Source organism: Taudactylus pleione, unplaced genomic scaffold (genome assembly GCF_031769625.1).
Source record: "Taudactylus pleione unplaced genomic scaffold, aTauple2 ptg000019l, whole genome shotgun sequence".
NCBI classification, from domain to species: domain Eukaryota; kingdom Metazoa; phylum Chordata; class Amphibia; order Anura; family Myobatrachidae; genus Taudactylus; species Taudactylus pleione.
In genome coordinates, this window is record NW_028284421.1 from 19,727,258 (window position 1) to 19,745,559 (window position 18,302).

The 18,302-nt window shown below is 45.3% G+C and overlaps 1 protein-coding gene across 1 annotated transcript in view; it reads right to left on the bottom strand.

The window, feature by feature from the left end:
* LOC148540389 (long-chain fatty acid transport protein 2-like) overlaps positions 1–18,302 on the bottom strand; it is a 114,399-nt gene that overhangs the window by 55,382 nt on the left and 40,715 nt on the right. The window contains exons 4-5 of the mRNA XM_088443625.1: positions 5,729–5,853; positions 1,103–1,297 (exon numbers count right to left, since the gene is read on the bottom strand). Coding sequence (XP_088299751.1) covers positions 1,103–1,297; positions 5,729–5,853 — 320 coding nt within the window. The remainder of the gene's footprint in view (positions 1–1,102; positions 1,298–5,728; positions 5,854–18,302) is intronic.

Below are 18,302 nucleotides of genomic sequence, written 5' to 3' on the forward strand. Positions count from 1 at the left end.
GCATCCAATGGTAACTGACAAGTCAGCTGCTAGATCCAGCATAAACTAATCAACCATTCTTCTCACAACCTACATACTGAAGAGTACTATAGTAATTTTTTTTTTTTTACGCATAGGTCGAGTTAAGGCTACTGTACATAAAGAAACACATTGCTTAATGTATCACATAAAAACACAATTAGTTTTTTGAATTTACAAAGTAGTTTGCATAATATTATGTAAGTATTTATTTATGTTATTTTTACACTTATTTCAGAGAATATTAGAATATATATCAGGCACGATGATCAGTACAAGGCTGCTATAAGGACTGTGGACCTCATTCAGAGTCGGTCGTTGCGGCCGCACGGTCGTACGGGAAAAGGTGCCGGATATGCAAATGATGCACTCGCATGTTGCGTCCCTAAGATCGGATCGGTAGCTGGCCGACCAAGGGGAGGATGCGGCCGTAAGACAAAAAAAACGCCCCCTTCCCGTACGCATTACACGTCATCTCCGGGCATATAAGGATTAATCGAGACCATTGGGAACCATCGGAACTGGTCATAGAGCTTAAGGTTGAACATACCCTCTCTTAAGCTCTACGATCATGTCAGTGTATAAACCTCCCATGTCACGTGTGCCATGACACTACTTTGTTAATTATGCACTCCCATAAAACGCCGTTCGCATAATTAGGCACGCCTGCGTTCGGATCTCCACTCCCCCGTTTTCAAGCACCTTCCCCTGTTACCACCCACAAACGCCTCAATCTGTCACTCAAACTACCGACCTGGCTGTGTTCAAGGAGAGAGAAATTTCTGATCGTAGCGGCTAGTTTGTGCACGCGCATTGCGAACTTTACGCATGCGCAGTTTAGCGAACATCTGTGGCGTACGACCGTGCGGCTGCAACGACCGTCTCTGAATGAGGTCCAGTGTGTAGTAGATGATGGGTCAGTAGGATATAATGAGGACCAATCTCATAGCGTAATATAACAGGCAAAAGACATGAAGCACTGATAATGGAATCACACAGCTTTTTGTTGTCTAGTAACACAACTATTCTTGTTCCAACATGTCAAATTATGAATCAGTCTACAAAGTTTTGCAGCACTGTATACCTTAAAGAACATATTAGATCTGCCAATTGCTCCTGCTTTTCTAGTGTAGTTGAAGAAGAAAGCATTTGCCTCTGTTGCTGCATAAAATTCACATAATTTGATATCACCAAAACGATGGATAAACTCTTTCCAGATATCAGGTCGGAGCCCATTCCCCACAGCAATTCGCACACAGTGATCTTTGTCATTGTCCTTCTAGAAAATGGAGAAATGGTGCAGATTGGATTAAATTGTGGTTTTGTATCCTAAAAACTATGAATTGGATATGGAACAAAAAGGAAGGCAGACATACTGGTCACAGCATTAATACCTGGTATGGTAAAGTGCACATTTGAAATTCCCACAGATGGAATCAACATGTTTACAATTCCAGTATTCATGAGACTGCATTCCATCAATTCACCAAGGATCTGTGTTTCATGAATAGATGTTCAAGACTAATGAGTATATTTACTAAAGATCACTTTTGGTGGTGTATTTGTAGGTGATTTTCATTCCTATTTTGCAAGTCAGAGGTGTACTAAAGTCAAAATCGAATATAAAACCAAATCCCAAACAAATTGAACATCTACAAAATATTGATACTTTCACATAGACCACTACAGGATTCCGTCATTTACTAACCGTCAGATTGAAAATGGGATTAAAATCAATTCCAAAATCAACATTCCCAAAATAAATACATCTGCCTGAGGCAGGCGATTTTGAGAGAAACACTGCACAGCTTACTATGATCTGTGGAGGCTTCGTAGGGTTAAAAGCACTTAAATTACCGTATTTTTCGGACTATAAGGCGCACCTAATAGCCTTAAATTTTTGCAAAAAATAGGCCATGCGCCTTATTATCTGGTGCACCTTATGTGTGCACTGAGTTCCAAAATCTGTAAGAATGTTGTTGTGCGACTTTGGTAAGCGCTTCGCTTGATTGACTGTCGGACCATTTCCTGCTGACACCGGGACATAATATGTATACTACGTATTACGTACACTGCGATGACCCCAGAAAATGGCACCAGTGAAGAGACATGCTTACGAGAAATTGCCCAGCTGTTCAATTCAGACACAGAAGATGAGGAGTTTGATGGATTTGTGGGAGAAGATTGATTAAAAAATAATTTGAGTGTATTGTTAAATACCTAGTAGAATAAAGTTCCACCAAACTCGATGTTTTGCTTCCGTTACCTTTTTTTACAGTTTTAGCATGCGTCTTATAATACGGTGCACCTTATGTATGGGTCAAGTACAGAAATAGACCCCATAATTGAGACTGCGCCTTATAGTGCAGAAAGTACAGTATTAAAAAAAAAATGGTATTGGTCCCCATTCCTAAATCCATAACCAGCCTTGGAACTTTCAGTTCAGGAAGTTGTGCTGTTTGGAGAGGGTCTAATGGAGGGCTTGCCTGTTTACAATGGTCTTCTTCCTTGAAAACAACTATATTATTTGTCTTTTTTTAGAAATTTTGTGGACTATGTATATTATTATGGACTTTATACATTTTTAGACTCCATAAGGATTTTAAATAGGTGAAAAGTTCCCTTTTAATATGAGAATTGAGCATTGCATGACAGTTTTATGAAAGTTTACATTGTGTTCCTATCTGATTATATATATTAATTATATACTTAATTATGGGTCTTTGTCTGCTTTGGATGAACTGGGGTGTTTCTCTTCTTTCTCAGCAAATACGTAATTTAAGAATTTAGTGAATGTAAAGTACTAAAAACTGGTCAAGGTAAAGGAGATTTAATTACAGCGGCAATCCCTATTCATTTCATACATATCTTAAATTACTGTTTGGGACTGTGGATCAGGTTTGAGGAGTGCAGGGTGAAAACAGTGACAATCCTGCTACGCATTATAGTCACTTTAAGATCTCCCCTTCACTTAGTATACATTTCTCTCATAAAACAATGCAAAATAAGAACATTCAAAGGAACTCATGTAGTAAAGAGGTAACAACTTATGTAGTAATGGGATACATTCAGTATCCTGACGTGCCGAGTGACGGCACTTAGAATACTGGTGCCCAACAACTCTCAGAATCCTGGTGCCGGCATCCCGAAGGTAAGCAGGGGGAGGGTTAGGGGTAGTGTCATACTGGGGCATGAGGGGCCAACTGGGGGAATGCAGTGATAGCGGCCCATGCTTAAGGGGCCCATGCTTAAGGGGTTTGGTCCTCCACCAGAGGGGGTGTGGTCAGCTACCACAAATGCTTGGCTAACCATTAGGCAAACCTTGGTGCAGTTTCTATAGAAGGGAACCAAACCCCACACTGATCAGTGGTCCTGCTCCACTAGGTAACTAGCCAACTTATAGAGTAACAATCTATAATTTGAGGTCTGAAATCTGACTCTTAGAAGAGGGGATGGGCCCACAGGCAGTGGGGCCCCCCCAGGAATTTCTAAAGTACCCCTGTGGGCTAGTCCAACCCTGGTTAGTGCTTAGGGTTAGGCACTAGGATGAGGGTTAGGGTTAGGTACTAAGGGAGGAGGGTTAGGTTTAGGCACTAGGGAGGGAGAGTTAGGAGTAGGGTTAGGGGTTAGGTTAGGATACTCACCTCTCCACGTCGGGATTGTAACCTGGTCGGGATGCTGGCATCGGGATTCTGACCGCCGGGATCCCAAGCGCCGGCATCCCATACCCAACCCATAGTAACTATCTGCACAAGTTAATAAAAATGTATTGTGAACATACATAAAAGAAACAAACAACATACAGCATCTAATTTTTAAGTACAATCTGTATTAGACCAGAAAAAGTGGTCTTTGTTCTCAATCATGCACACAAATTTTAAATGTTATGGTGCGTACACACTGGGCGATAAAGTGGACGACTGACCGATAACGATATCGTTATTGTTCAGTTGTTCACTATATCGTCCATTTTTTACACCAAAACAATGGACGATAACGACGATGCGCGTTCCCGCGGGTCGTTCGACATTGTCGTTCATTGGGCAAACATGCAGGCCAACCTGACGATATTGGCAGGTTGCTGCATGTTGGGGAATGGGGGAGAGAGCCAGGCACTGAACGATATTGTTAATTATATCGTTCAGCGGGTGTGCTCAATGTCATGAACGACATTGAGTGTCTGCCAGGGACACACTAGACGATATCGCTCAGGGAGCATATCGTCTAGTGTGTATGCTCCTTTAGTATTAGTGGATCCAACATTTCTATCGCTACATCAATGAAAATGGATGTTATAAGCTACAAACGATTATATTGCTCTAAAGCTCTTCTGGAATCTAGCAGGTGTTAGTTAGGCATCATATAGAAGAAGCCAGCACTCATGATGTGTGCAGTTCTTGAAACACGTGTTGATTTGTCTTTTAAGGATGTTTGATTATGTAACAACAAAACTTTCCAAGATTAAAAAAAAAAAAAAAAAAAAATAGAGGTCAGTGAGGATGTGTGAATGGAATTGTGGACTACAGTATGCAATGTTGAACTATCTTTGTACCAAGGACAAGGCTGCTGCAAGTGCACACTGATAAAGGCTATAAAGCCAGACATACGGATGGGGGGTTGGTCTGGCCACATAGATGCATACAACACTACGTATGAGCAAATATACTTAGTTTCATGCACAAGCCGAAAATGTTCATAAAATTTTGCCCAATGTTGTGTGTGGAGAGATTTGTGTATGTGGTATAATAACACTGACCTAACATTCAGATGGTCAACAATTTTCAATAGGATAGTTTTTACCTATTAACGGTTGAACCACAATTCTATCTAAGGCATTTTAAAAATCTGTTAGTGATAAGATTTGATCAGCGAGTTTGCTGAATGTTTGGCCGGCAGTAACACAAAGGCATGTGAATGTGGAATCTCATATTTTTCTATAATACAATAATGAATGATTTTTAGTAGTAGTATCTAATAATGAAGGAACATTGGGCCTGATTCAGAGACAGGTGCAATGATGATTTTTATGCAGAACGAGCGATTGTTACGCATGTGTATAAGCTGCACTGCGCATGTGCTGCGATTGTCTTGCAAATACTCATACACAGAGAACCCATTCGCAAAGTTAGTGACAGGTAGTCAGCGTTTTGGGAAGGTAAAGGGGGGTGGTCATAAAAACGCAGGTGTATCTTACCGTTTAAACGTCGTTACATTGGCGTGTATAAATTAGCCATTGCGACTACATATGCAGCATGAGATCCCTCTGCGTTAGGAGAGCTGCACTGTACACAGCTGGTCAGACCTGCCACAAAGGCAAGATGGCTGCTTGATGTTTGTCGATGTTATCGATATTTACACAGGTAAGTGACGTCGTACACATATGAGAAGGCGGCAGTGGGCATCCTTATGCTCGGGTAAGCTTTGCAACTATTAGCATATTTTCCCAGCTGCTTCAGTGCGAAATCACAACTGCAATCGCATTAGTGTCCATCTATGAATCAGGTCTATTGTTAATTGTCTCTCAGTGAAGTGGTGGATATGGTGGTTGCCTATACTGAATTGCCAGGCTGGCAAGAGGCTGAATAAGAAAGAGGGAATGGTAAATTAACTTTATGGCAAGTCGAATGCAAAAAGTAATCATACAGTATTAATATATGTCTCATACCAATGAAGTTTGCAAAGCAGTCAAAGTCTATGATATTATCCATACCTTAGGAGTGTTACACAGATATCGGAGTATCTCCCCAATGTACTGGAAAGCTGTTACTTTGTATTTCCTGCAGTCATTCCAGAACTGACTGGCTGAGAATTTATTTCTGATAACACAAGTGGCTCCTGTGAACAAAGGTAAATATTCCTTTCAACTGCATTTCAGTGTTATAGAGTACATACATATTAGTGTAGGACAGAAATAGGGAGTTTTATTGTTGGTTTAGGATCTAATATATATTGGACCAAATATTATATTCTTACAGCCAGGGCCGGCCTGAGATGATTCTTTGAGGTAAGCAAAAGAAAAATGTCAGTGCCCTCAGAGGTACTAAGCGCGCGCCCAAAAACCTAATGGGGCGTGGTTCCATGGGAAAAGCCATGCCTGGTGGTCACACACTCAGTGAGTTCAGGCAGTGCCACACTCCCAATAGCCTCTCTGCTGTATCTACTGTGTGTGTATATATGTATACTATATATATATATATATATATATACACACACACATAGAGAGGCTCTCGGAGTGTGGTGCGCCCGCATTCTCTGAGTCTTCAGGTCCGGGACTCCTCTTCAATGATTGCTGCAGATATCCAGGCTGGCCAGTCCCAGCCTTTTTTGCGCACTGTGAGTGCGATGTGACATCACGTCGCCTTGCCAACCTGTCCATAGATACCGAGGGAGTTGTAGCCACGATATAGCTCCAGCCAGCCTCTAGTAATAGAATTGCAGGCAGCTGTGTCACAGTGACACAGTCTGCCATCCACCAGCCTGACCTGCATGTCGCTAGCCGCAGCCGGGTCAGGACACCCTCCTGTATGTGGCGCCCTACTTGGCTGCATAACCAGCCTATGGGTAGAACCAGCCCTGACTGTAGTCTCCGGTGTAAGTCACATTATGCTACACTGTACAACCCTCAGTATATTACATTATGCCACGCTGTAATGCCCCCAACAGGTCACATTATGCCATGCTGTAATGCACCCAGTAGGTCACATTATACCAATCTGTAATACTCCCAGTGGGTCACATTATGCCACACTGTAATGCCCGCAACAGGTCACATTATACCATGTTGTAGTGCCCACAGTTGGTCACATTATGCCATGGTCTAGTGCCCCGAGTAGGTTCCATTGTGACTGTAGTCTCTGTTGTAAGTCACATTATGCCACACTGTAGTGCCCCCACCAGGTCACATTATGGCACACTGTAGTACCCCCAGTAGGTCACATTATGCCATGGTCTAGTGACCCATGTGCCATTATGCCACATTGTAGTCTCCGCTGTAAGTCACATTTTACAACACTGTAGAACTCCTATTTGGATCATCCCTTAATGTGAAGCGCAAATACGCATAAAACTAAAGGCAATAAAAAATTAAATTAATATCATAGAATAAAAAAACTATACACATTAATAAAAACCTGCACTAATGTCCTACTGAGTACAATAAAATAACTAAAATGAACATATAAAAAAAAAAAATCTTAATGATCATTACACTATAAAAACAATCCCCCTCCCAACCACAGGTAAGGGTACCATGGCTTTTCTGCACCCTAAACCTTCCCCGACCCTAGAGCCTCTTGACAGTACCAATATGGTGGTGTGTACAGGAAGGGGGCGGGTCTCAAACCTGTGGACGTGGCCATCTCAGGTGGCAGTGTATGCAGGCCTCATTCCTGGCAGTGTATACAGGCCTCATTCCTGGCAGTACTCTCCGAAGGTGACACCTGGGTGTATCCCTCACTCCCCTCATGATGCCACTGAGTGTATGGCCACGGATTTTAGCATGTAAGAGAAAATATCTGTCAGACTGACAGGCATTTTATCTGATAGTGCATACCAGCGTAACTCTCCCAGGTAAGGTCAATTTGAAACAGAGAAATCAAAACTCCTTTGCAAACAGCCTTCCAGGCCTGAACATCCTGTACATGGAGAGCTGGTGGTGGATCTTAGACAAGTTACAAAAATTAGTGACTATGGCATGAGGCTAAGGATTCGTGGTGAGAATCTTTGGTAATTCTGGAACAGAGGGCCTGATTCAGAGCCGGACGCTATTTGCGGACGCTCGTTCAGAAAAAGGGGCTGGCTATTTAAATTGAGCGCTCGCTCTTTGCGGTCTGTTGACGCCTCTATGTCTGAACGAGCGAACGAAACATGCGCTCGCTATTTTGTAAAGACGCCGCTTGAACGCTCGCATCATACGTCTTCTCCGCTATTTATTAGATTAAACGAGTACATCGAAAGGCGTATGAACTGCTCGCAGTGCTTGTGGTAGCATTTTCCTACCGCAGTCATGAGAGCAGTTCAGGCTAAAAGACAACCAAGTGACGTGGTCAATGACGCTGCTTTGTTAATTATGCACACCCTTAAAATGCCCGTTTTGACCGTTTGGCACGCCTGCGTTAGGAACTCCACTCCCCGTTTCAAGCACCTTCCCCTGTTACCACCCACAAACGCCTCATCCTGTCACTCAAATTAGCAGGCATTCGCTATTTTGCGAGCACACGATTTCCGACCGCACTGACTGGTTGGCGCATGCGCATTACAACCCATATGCATGCGCAGATGTGCGAACATCGCTCGGAGCGAACGAGCGGCTGCTTACGAGCGGCTCTGAATCAGGCCCAGAGATCCTGACAAAGTGACCTACATGAGAGTCTGGATGCAAGATCCAGTGGCGGAACTGTGGTAGACAATGAAGTAAGCTTCCACCGGGCGCAGCCCTGAAGGGGGCATCTCCGCTCCTCCATTATCCCCAATTCCATGTCCTGCTGGCAGTGCTCAGTGCTGTCACAGAGGTGCCACCGAGGCTGAGCTCAGTGTCGATCATGAATCTGCCGGACCGGTCTGCCTGTCACCCCAGGCAGATGCATGTGTCTGCAGTACAAGGGCCAGCTGCTGCGCTTCCAGAATTTGCGTTCCGCTGTGGAACGCATACTGGAAACTCTCGGCTCCTGTGTTCCCTCCCACAGCCTCAGCTGACAGGCAATTTCCACCACTTGCCTCTGTGTCACATCTCCCTCCCGTTCCCATAATGTCTGCCGCCTGTGCAGTGTGATTGTGCACCAGCATGACACTGGCCAAATACAGAGTAGTGGCACATGGTGTCAGCAGCCAGTCCCCGGCGGTCGGTGCAGTCTCACTGCTGCTGCCCTGCACTCACTTCTCCCCAGGAAGAGAGCAGTGAACCACTGGCCAGGACCCGGTATCTGCATAGAGGACTTCTTCCTAGTGAGTCCCTTCTCACTACTACTCCTGTTCCCTGCTTCCCACTACTCCTGCCAAACTGTCCCCTGCAGTGCTTCCCACTACTCCTCCTATCCTGAACCTCTGCCTCCCACTACTCCTCCTATCCTGCTTACCACTACTACTCCTATCCTGCCCCCCTGCTTACCACTACAACTCCTATCCTGCGCCCTGCTTCCCACTAATCCTCCTATCCTGAACCCCTGCTTCCCACTACTCCTCCTATCCTGCTTACCACTACTACTCCTATCCTGCCCCCCTGCTTACCACTACTACTCCTATCCTGCGCCCTGCTTCCCACTAATCCTCCTATCCTGCCCCCCTGCTTCCCACTACTATTGCTATAGTGCCTCCCTGCTACCCACCACTCCTCCTATCCTGCCCCCTGCTTCCCACTATTTCTCCTATCCTGCCCCCTGCTTCCCACTCCTCCTCCTATCCTGCCCCCTGCTTCCCACTACTCCTCCTATCCTGCCCCCTGCTTCCCACTCCTCTTCCTATCCTGCCCCCTGCTTCCCACTCCTCCTCCTATCCTGTCCCCTGCTTCCCTCTACTCCTCACATCCTGCCCCCTGCTTCCCACTATTCCTCCTATCCTGCCCCCTGCTTCCCACTACTCTTCCCTAGCCTCTTGCAGCTGCAGCAGGCAACCCATCAACCTCCTGATGGGGCAGGCACTTCTCTGCATTAAGCACCACCCCCTATCTGTGCACCCGCGAATCGCGGCATTGTCAATAAGGGGGCTGGGGCTTCCATAGACAGACACTGTCAGGTGAATCAGAGCCTGAGGCAGTGGACTGCTGTGATGCTGCCGGGACCAGTACCTGGCCAGGGTGGGTGGCCAGGTTACAGTCATTATATTCCTCAGTGTGGGGGCCCCCAAGGTGTGGGGGCCCCTGGACGATCGCCCCGTTCGCCCCTCCTATAATCCGGCCCTGCCGACCCCAATAGCTAGGGACATACACGCGCTACCCTACCCTCCCTCAACCTCCTAGACACAGCCCCCCAACCCAGGGACATAAGTTATCCACACTATCCAGGCCAATTTGCTTGTTTCATTTCTTTTTCTGTGGGGGATAATGTCTTTTATATTTTTCTGTGGGGGTTTATGTCTTTTATATATTCCTTTTGGGGCTAAAGTGCTTTTTTTATTTCCCGTTTTGGTCAATTTGCTTGTTTTTTTCCTGTGGGGGCCAATGTGTTTTATTTTTTTTCTTGTGGGGGCCAATGTGTTTTATTGTTTTCTGTGTGAGCCAATGAGTTTATTATTTTCTGTGGGGGCAAATGTATGTGTTTTATCTCCTTTTGGGGGCCAATGTGTTTATTTTTTTGTTGTACAGTGTTTAACGTCTGTGAATGTGGTTGAGTTGCACCGTGCATGCTTCGTACAGCGTTGCAGTACAGGCACATGCAGTATACTAAAAATATGTCGAACGAGAGAGAGAGAGAGAGAGAGAGAGAGAGAGAGAGAGAGAGAATTCTTTTATTTATTTATTTTTTTGCCCGGTAGCACTTTGAAGTTTTTTTTTTGGGGGGGGGGGGGGGGGGGCACCAACAGTTATCTTGCTTCCGGGCAACTGGGATGAAGTTACGCCACTGGCAAGATCTGCCTAGGCAGTGGCACTGGCTTTGTGAGTGTGGTAGTGCACTAAGTGCAGTAGTGCAAAAGTTTGTCCCATGTCCCAAGAGTGGTGCTAAAGTGATGTGGGCCCTGTAAGTGGAGCAGGCTGGAACCCTGCCAGAGCTAACACACAGGGCCAAGTAGCCAGGAAAGCAGGCAATGGGTCCCAGCCCCACAGAAGAATAATAATGGGTATAAGGCCCCAAGTTACACTACTGTTTGTGGTATAAACATGCGGCTTTCACGGCATGTTTACAGTTATACCGTTTACAACTTTAAAAATACCAAACTACCAGGAGTGGGCATCCAGGTCGGCACGATGGGGGTCTTGGTGTAGCGTATGGAGGCGTGGTGGGGACTGGACACGGCATTGGGGGTGGAGCATCATCATGGCCCTGCCCCCTCTACACAATGCCGAGATTACTAGCATTGTAAAACAGTGTGACAATGATGAGATTCAATGAGAATTGCGTCATCTCCCTCCCTGCTATGAGGCTATGTGCGGGGGGAGTGGGTATGTGTAAGGAGGTGTGAAGGGGGTCCAGGGTTGGTGGCCGGCTGGGAGAATTGACAAATTTTGTTCCTGGTGGCCAGGAGCACCACCCAATTTACGGGAGCCTCTTGGCCATTCCGGGAGAGTGGGCAAGTATGCCCTCAGGCTGCTATACCATACAGTTGACTAAAAATAAAACAATGAAGAATAAGAAGTAATAGGATAATCTATTTACAAGAAATTTCCTGCGCCTTCGTATAGTCTACAGGGCATTAAATAGGACCATTATTAAAAACTGTTAGCCTTCCACTGATTACAGACTATTTTACACTTACTGTACATTAAACATCCACATGTATGAAAGCAGATGATACGGTATCTGCAAACATGTCACAGTTGTCAATGTCATACTGTTGTATACAGGGCTATTTTTCAGCAGGAGCAAGCAGTAACTCAGTTCTTGAACTTCTTATTAACTATGTCGTAATGTCCTGGGCCAAAATGTATCTTTCCATTAGATTAGTTTTAATTTAATGGCCCTTTTGACGCCTTTTTTTCTAAATACTATATATACAGTATGTATGTATATATATATATATATTACATATATAAGTGTATATAATATACAGTATATATAATTGTTTTTCTATAGCTCCACCCCCATGGCCTCTATTCACCACCACAATGGCTTTGAAATGAAACAAACAAGATGTGCTTTAACTGCAGACTTTCAGATTTAATTTGAGGGTAATTACATCCAAATCAGGTGAACGGTGTAGGAATTACAATGGTTTCTATATGTGCCTCCCACTTTTTAAGGGGCCAAAAGTAATGGGACAAACTAAACAATCCTAAATCTAACTTTCACTTTTTAATACTTTGTTGCAAATCCTTTTGCAGGCAATTACTGCCTGAAGTCCGGAACGCATAGACATCACCAGACGCTGGGTTTCATCCCTGGTGATGCTCTGCCAGGCCTGTACTGCAAATGTCTTCAGTTCCTGCTTGTTCTTGGGGCATTTTCCCTTCAATTTTGTCTTAATCAAGTGAAATGCATGCTCAATCGGATTCAGGTCAGGGGATTGACTTGGCCATTGCATAACATTCAACTTTTTAGCCTTAAAAAACTCTTTGGTTGCTTTTGCAGTATGCTTCGGGTCATTGTCCATCTGCATTGTGAAGCGCCGTCCAATGAGTTCTGAAGCATTTGACTGAATATGAGCATATAATATTGCCCGAAACACTTCAGAATTCATACTGCTGCTTTTGTCAGCAGTCACATCATCAATAAATACAAGGGAACCAGTTCCATTGGCAGCCATACATGCCCACGCCATGACACTGCCACCACCATGCTTCACTGATGAGGTGGTATGTTTTGGATCATGAGCAGTTCCTTTCCTTCTCCATACTCTTCTCTTCCCATCACTCTGGTACAAGTTGATCTTTGTCTCATCTGTCCATAGGATGTTGTTCCAGAACTGTAATGGCTTTTTTAGATGTTGTTTGGCAAACTCTAATCTGGTCTTCCTGTTTTTGTGGCTCACCAATGGTTTACATCTTGTGGTGAACCCTCTATATCCACTCTTGTGAAGTCTTCTCTTGATTGTTGACTTAGACACATATACACCTACCTCCTGGAGAGTGTTCTTAATTTGTCCAACTGTTGTGAAGGGGTTATTCTTCACCAGGGAAGTAATTCTTCTGTCATCCACAACAGCTGTTTTCCGTGGTCTTCCGGTGTTGCTGAGCTCTCCAGTGCATTCTTTCTTTTAAGAATGTTCTAAACAGTTGATTTGGCCACACCTAATGTTTTTGCTATCTCTCTGATGGGTTTGTTTTGACTTTTCAGCCTAATGATGGCTTGCTTCACTGATAGTGACAGCTCTTTGGATCTCATATTGAGAGTCGACAGCAACTGATTCCAAATGCAAATGTCACACCTAGAATCAACTCCAGACCTCTTACCAGCTTAGTTGATAATGAAATAATGAGGGAATAGCCCACACCTGTCCATGAAATAGCTTTTGAGTTGATAGCCCCTTACTTTTGGCCCCTTAAAAAGTGGGAGGCACATATAGAAACCGTTGTAATTCCTACACCGTTCACCTGATTTGGATGTAATTACCCTCAAATTAAATCTGAAAGTCTGCAGTGAAAGCACATCTTGTTTGTTTAATTTCAAAGCCATTGTGGTGGTGAATAGAGGCCAAAATATGAAAATTCTGTCAATGTCCCAATATTTATGCACCTGACTGTATATATATATATATATATATATATATATATATACATATATATATATATATGCAGTATTGTACACATCTGTAGAAGTACTCCAATATTATCCATACCTTTGGTTAAATAGCCGTCATCATTACCAATGCACTTTCATACACATCCTATCATTGTTGCAGGAGATACGTGTAAAATAAAACTGATCTCTACGTATACACAACTCTGCATATCCCGCAATTCTGTGTATATGCCATTATTAAACTTAACCTACAGTATGAGCAAATGCTGCATTGTAACCAAGTTATCCTCAAATGGATATATGACTGAAGTGCAGATATGGTCCAAGCTGCTGAGATTTGGCCAATGTCAAAGAAAGTAAAAAAAGTACAGAGATTTATAGGATTTGCCAGTTACTGCAGTTGCTTAATAAAACCTATTCCAATATTATCACTCTAAGGGATGTAGTTGAGATACCTACAGCCGGGATGCCGGCTCTCGAAATCCCGAAGCTGGAATCCCCACTTTCAGCCAGAAGACTGGCGCCGGAATCCTGACAGTAGTGGAGATGCCAATGCCAGATAGGTGTTAGCCACTGGGGGGTTAGGTTTAGGCACCACGGGGGGAGTTATGGTTATTACTGAGGGGGAGGGTTAGGTTCAGGCACCAGGGGGGAGGGTTAGGTTTAGGCACTAACGGGGAGGGTTAGGGTGCAGGTAGGGAGGGTAAGGGTGCAAAAAAGGAGGGTTAGGGTTAGAGGGTTAAAGGGAAAGGGTTAGGATACTTACCTAACCCCTGTCGGAATACCAAGCATCATGATGTTGCTGTCGGTATTTTGACAGCTGGCATCTTGACTGACGGTATTTCATACCCAAACCCACTCTAATAAACCTTTTGTAGGTCTAGAGGGGAAGAGAATGCTCCTGTGCTGATCCATCACAATCCAGAACTTACTGTTATTATTGAATCTGATGTTTTGGATTTTGCTTTTAGGATAGTTTTGGTCCTTATCATACCTTACTGTATATGCTGTGCTATCTGTAAATTTGAGGTGGAGAGGTGGTTCCTACAAGCACAGCAGTGTGTGTTTGATGGAAGCTGGAGGCCACATACATTCGAGCATACTGACATTCTATAAGTCCAATTCCTATTAGGACGAACATCCAGCCTACAGTCATTGCACGCAGAACAACCGCACTTAGAACACCCTCCTTTTCAGCCATTTGGGACTGGTGGATTGGTGGATAACACCAGGGGGAAAATTTACTAAGGGTCGATTTTGCATTTTGAGTGATTTGGCATTCGATTTGCATTCGATTTTGCATTTGGGTATTTACTAAAGGCCAAATCTAATTTCAAATCGAATTTTAGTCAAATTGACCTCAAATCGAACATTGAAAAAACATCGGTACTTTTACATAGACCAACACACAAATCCCTTATTTACTATCATTCGATTAGAAATCGACCACAAAAATGGAACTTCAAGGAGCATGAGCAAGTCGGATTGACACAGATACATGCAGACATCAGTGAGATGCCTGCATGTATCGGACTGTAAAAAGCAAATAAAGAGTTAACTGTAGAAAAAAAATGACGTGAGGTACCCTCCCAAAACAGAACAAGCCCTGGATTTTGCAAAGCCAGTCCTGGTTGTTTAAGTACAGAGAAAAAAATACGTAGGGTTCCACTGTACTTAATACAACCAGCACTGGGCTCTGGGAACCAGTCCTGGTTCTGGACTTTCAGTTCCACTGGAAGCTCCAGAACCAGCACCGGACCCTTTCTAGTGGGGGGCTGATGTCACAGCCAGGGGAGCCCTATTACCAGGCCCGCCAGCTGCAGCATCAGTCCTGACTGCTAGCCAGCCCAGCCCAGCTAGTTTGTTACTCCATATGCCATGTAGCGCACCATACATATTGCGCCACACACTATGCCATGAGTCGTGCCACACATAAAGTTTTGTAACGCGCGACTGGCGAAGCACTGAAGAAAAGTCATAATGAGTAATACAACTTTTTGTCCACCAGGTGTCACTTTTCCTACACTACACAGCACATGCGTCTGATCTCCAATGCATTTTCTTTATCACCGCCCGATGATAGGCTGACAGAAGCAGTGATTCTGTACAATATACTGTAGTACAGCATTTTCCTCATGGAATCAGGGCTGTAGAAGAATGTCTAATGAAGTTTTAAATCATTAAGTGTGTGAGCTGTGTTTTTAAAGCTGATTCAGGAAAGCCGACAGAGCCGGCTCCGTTGTGCGCATGCACGAGACCCAGCTAGCGACGGGTGCTCTGTCGCTCCGTGGTCTCGCACCAAAGGGGGCGTGCTGTCGATGGAGATTGAAAGCTCGCCCTGTTTGGTAGGCGGGCAGGGGGGTGGCTGGTCAAACAGAGGCGTTCCCGAAGGAACGCCTGCCGATTGGGGGCGGCCCCACTGACATCACTAGTGATATCAGTGGGAGAGCTTCCGGCTCTATTAGAGCCAGAAGCTCTCTGGGGCTTGTGGCCATGAGACCCTACCGTCAAGACCATCGTGACCATCAACCTGGCCGCTCGCAATAGCTGTCACCCACAGCTATGCGAGCGGCCAGGAGGCGCTTGTTCAGAGCGCCCGGCTCTGAATCAGGCCCTCTGTTTAAAAGAGGGGTCTCGGTATTACAAACTGTGTGTGCGTTTAAGGCGCACACTTGGGGCAATGTCGGTGCTGTCGGTGGCTGTTAGGTTCGAGAGTTACAATGGGATCTTTGGTGCATGCCTAGTCGCGCTATGCCATGGCATATAGAGAATCATAGCACTGTGCATGCCCAGTGGGTCGGGAATCACACAGTGAAAGTGGTATCTCTGTATTAGAAACTGACTGTGCGGGTTGAAGTTGCACACTTGCGGCATTGATTTCATGACTTTAGAAACGAGTAGTAGGCTCTGTTTAAGAGAGGTCTCTGTATTACAAACTGATTGTGTGTTTAAAACCGCAAACTTGCGGCAATGTCAGCACGTTAGTGCTCTAGGGGCTGTCAGCTCCGAGGGGTTACAAAGGGATCTCTGGCGCATGTCCAGTGGAGGGGTTGCAATGGGATCTCAGGCACATGCCCAGTGGAGCTGCTCCATACGCCAGTAGCGCTATGCTGTGGAAGATCATAGCACTACGCATGCCCAGTGGGTCGGGAGTCACACACAGTGCATCCCAGACTTAAACACTATAGTGATTTCATAACTTTAGGAACTAGTAGCAGGCTGTTTGAAAACAGGATCTCTGTATTACAAACTGAGTGGGTGTTTTAAGATGCACACTCGCGGCACTGTCAGTGCTGTGCCAGACACTATAGTGATTTCATGACTTTAGACTACTAGTGGGCTCTGTTTAAGAGAGGTCTCTGTATTACAAACTGTGCGTTTAAAACCGCAAAGTTGCGGCAATGTCAGCATGTCGGCGCTGTGGTGGCTCTCAGCTCCGAGTGGTTACAATGGGATCTCTGGCGCATGCCCAGTGGAGCCGCTCCATATGCCAGTCATGCTATGCTGTGGTGTATGGAAGATCATAGCACTATGCATGCCCAGTGTGTTGGGAGTCACACACAGTGCATCCCAGACTTAAACACTATAGATAGTGATGTCATAATTTTAGGAACTAGTAGCGGGCTATTTGAAAGATGGATCTCTGTATTACAAATTGAGTGTGCATTTTAAGATGCACACTTGCAGCACTGTCAGCACTGTATTTGGTACTGTAATTACTGTACTGTAATTGTACAGCCATACTCTACTTACTGCACAGGAGGTGCCTTCTGAGCCTGTTTAATCGAGGCTCAACTCTGCGCACAACGTCTGACCACCTACGCTGCAGGGCCCGATTTGGTGGCCAAATGTGGCCAGGATATATGCCATTGATCTCCTTTAGGCGAGCGTCTTCTCCTGTGTGTTGGAGAAAGGTCTGCTTGGCTGAAGCAGCGGTCTCTGGTAGCCATCTTACCCACTATAAGACGCACTGATGGTGCACTCAGGACGCACTGATGATGCATAATGCTCATTCATCACACACACGACAAGTGTAGTTCTTGGTATGGCAGGCATCTGTGGTGTAGTGGTTAGGAGAGCGCAAGGCAGTGTGGATATCCCGGGTTCGAATCCTGGAAGGCTATCATTTTTTTCTATTATTATTATTTTGTTACCATTCCTCGCCTTTTCAGAACACAAGGGCAGACCTTGAGCTGACTTTACAGTAAATGGCTAAGTTTGCGGTTTTAAACGCACAATCAGTTTGTAATAGAGACCTCGCTTTTAAACAGGACCCACTACTAATTTCCAAAGTCATGAAATCACTATAGTGTCTAAGGGGGTCATTCCGACCCGCTCACGAGCAAAGTTCGCTTGCAAGCGGGTCGATGTTTGGTGAATGAGCATGCGCACGACGGAGGGAGCTCCGTCGTGCGCATGCGCGAGACCCGGCGAGCGACGAGAAATACGTCGCTCGGGGTCTCGCACCAAAGGGGGCGTGCTGTCGATGGTGAGTGACAGCACGCCCCCTTTGGTGGGCGTGCCGGGGGCGTGGCGGCCAGACGGAGGCGTTCCCATGGGAACGCCTACCGTCTGAGTCCGGCCCCACTGACATCAGTAATGATGTCAGTGGGAGTGATTTTGGCTCTGATAGAGCCAAAATCACTCCTGGGCTTGCGGAAGCGAGACCCTACCACAGGGTCTCGTCACAAGCCCGATGGTCGCAATGGTCTTTGACCATCGCGACCATCATCATGGACGCTCGCTATAGCTGTGGGTGGTCACCCACAGCTATACGAGCATCCAGGAGGACCCTCCATTTTCATGGAGGAGGGCCCTGATTCAGAGCGAGCGCTCTGGTCAGAGCGTCCGGCTCTGAATCAGGCCCTAAGTCTGGTACAGTGACGACAGTGCAGCAAGTGTGCGTATTAAAATGCACTTTCAGATTACAAGAAACCGACACATTCATAGTGGCAT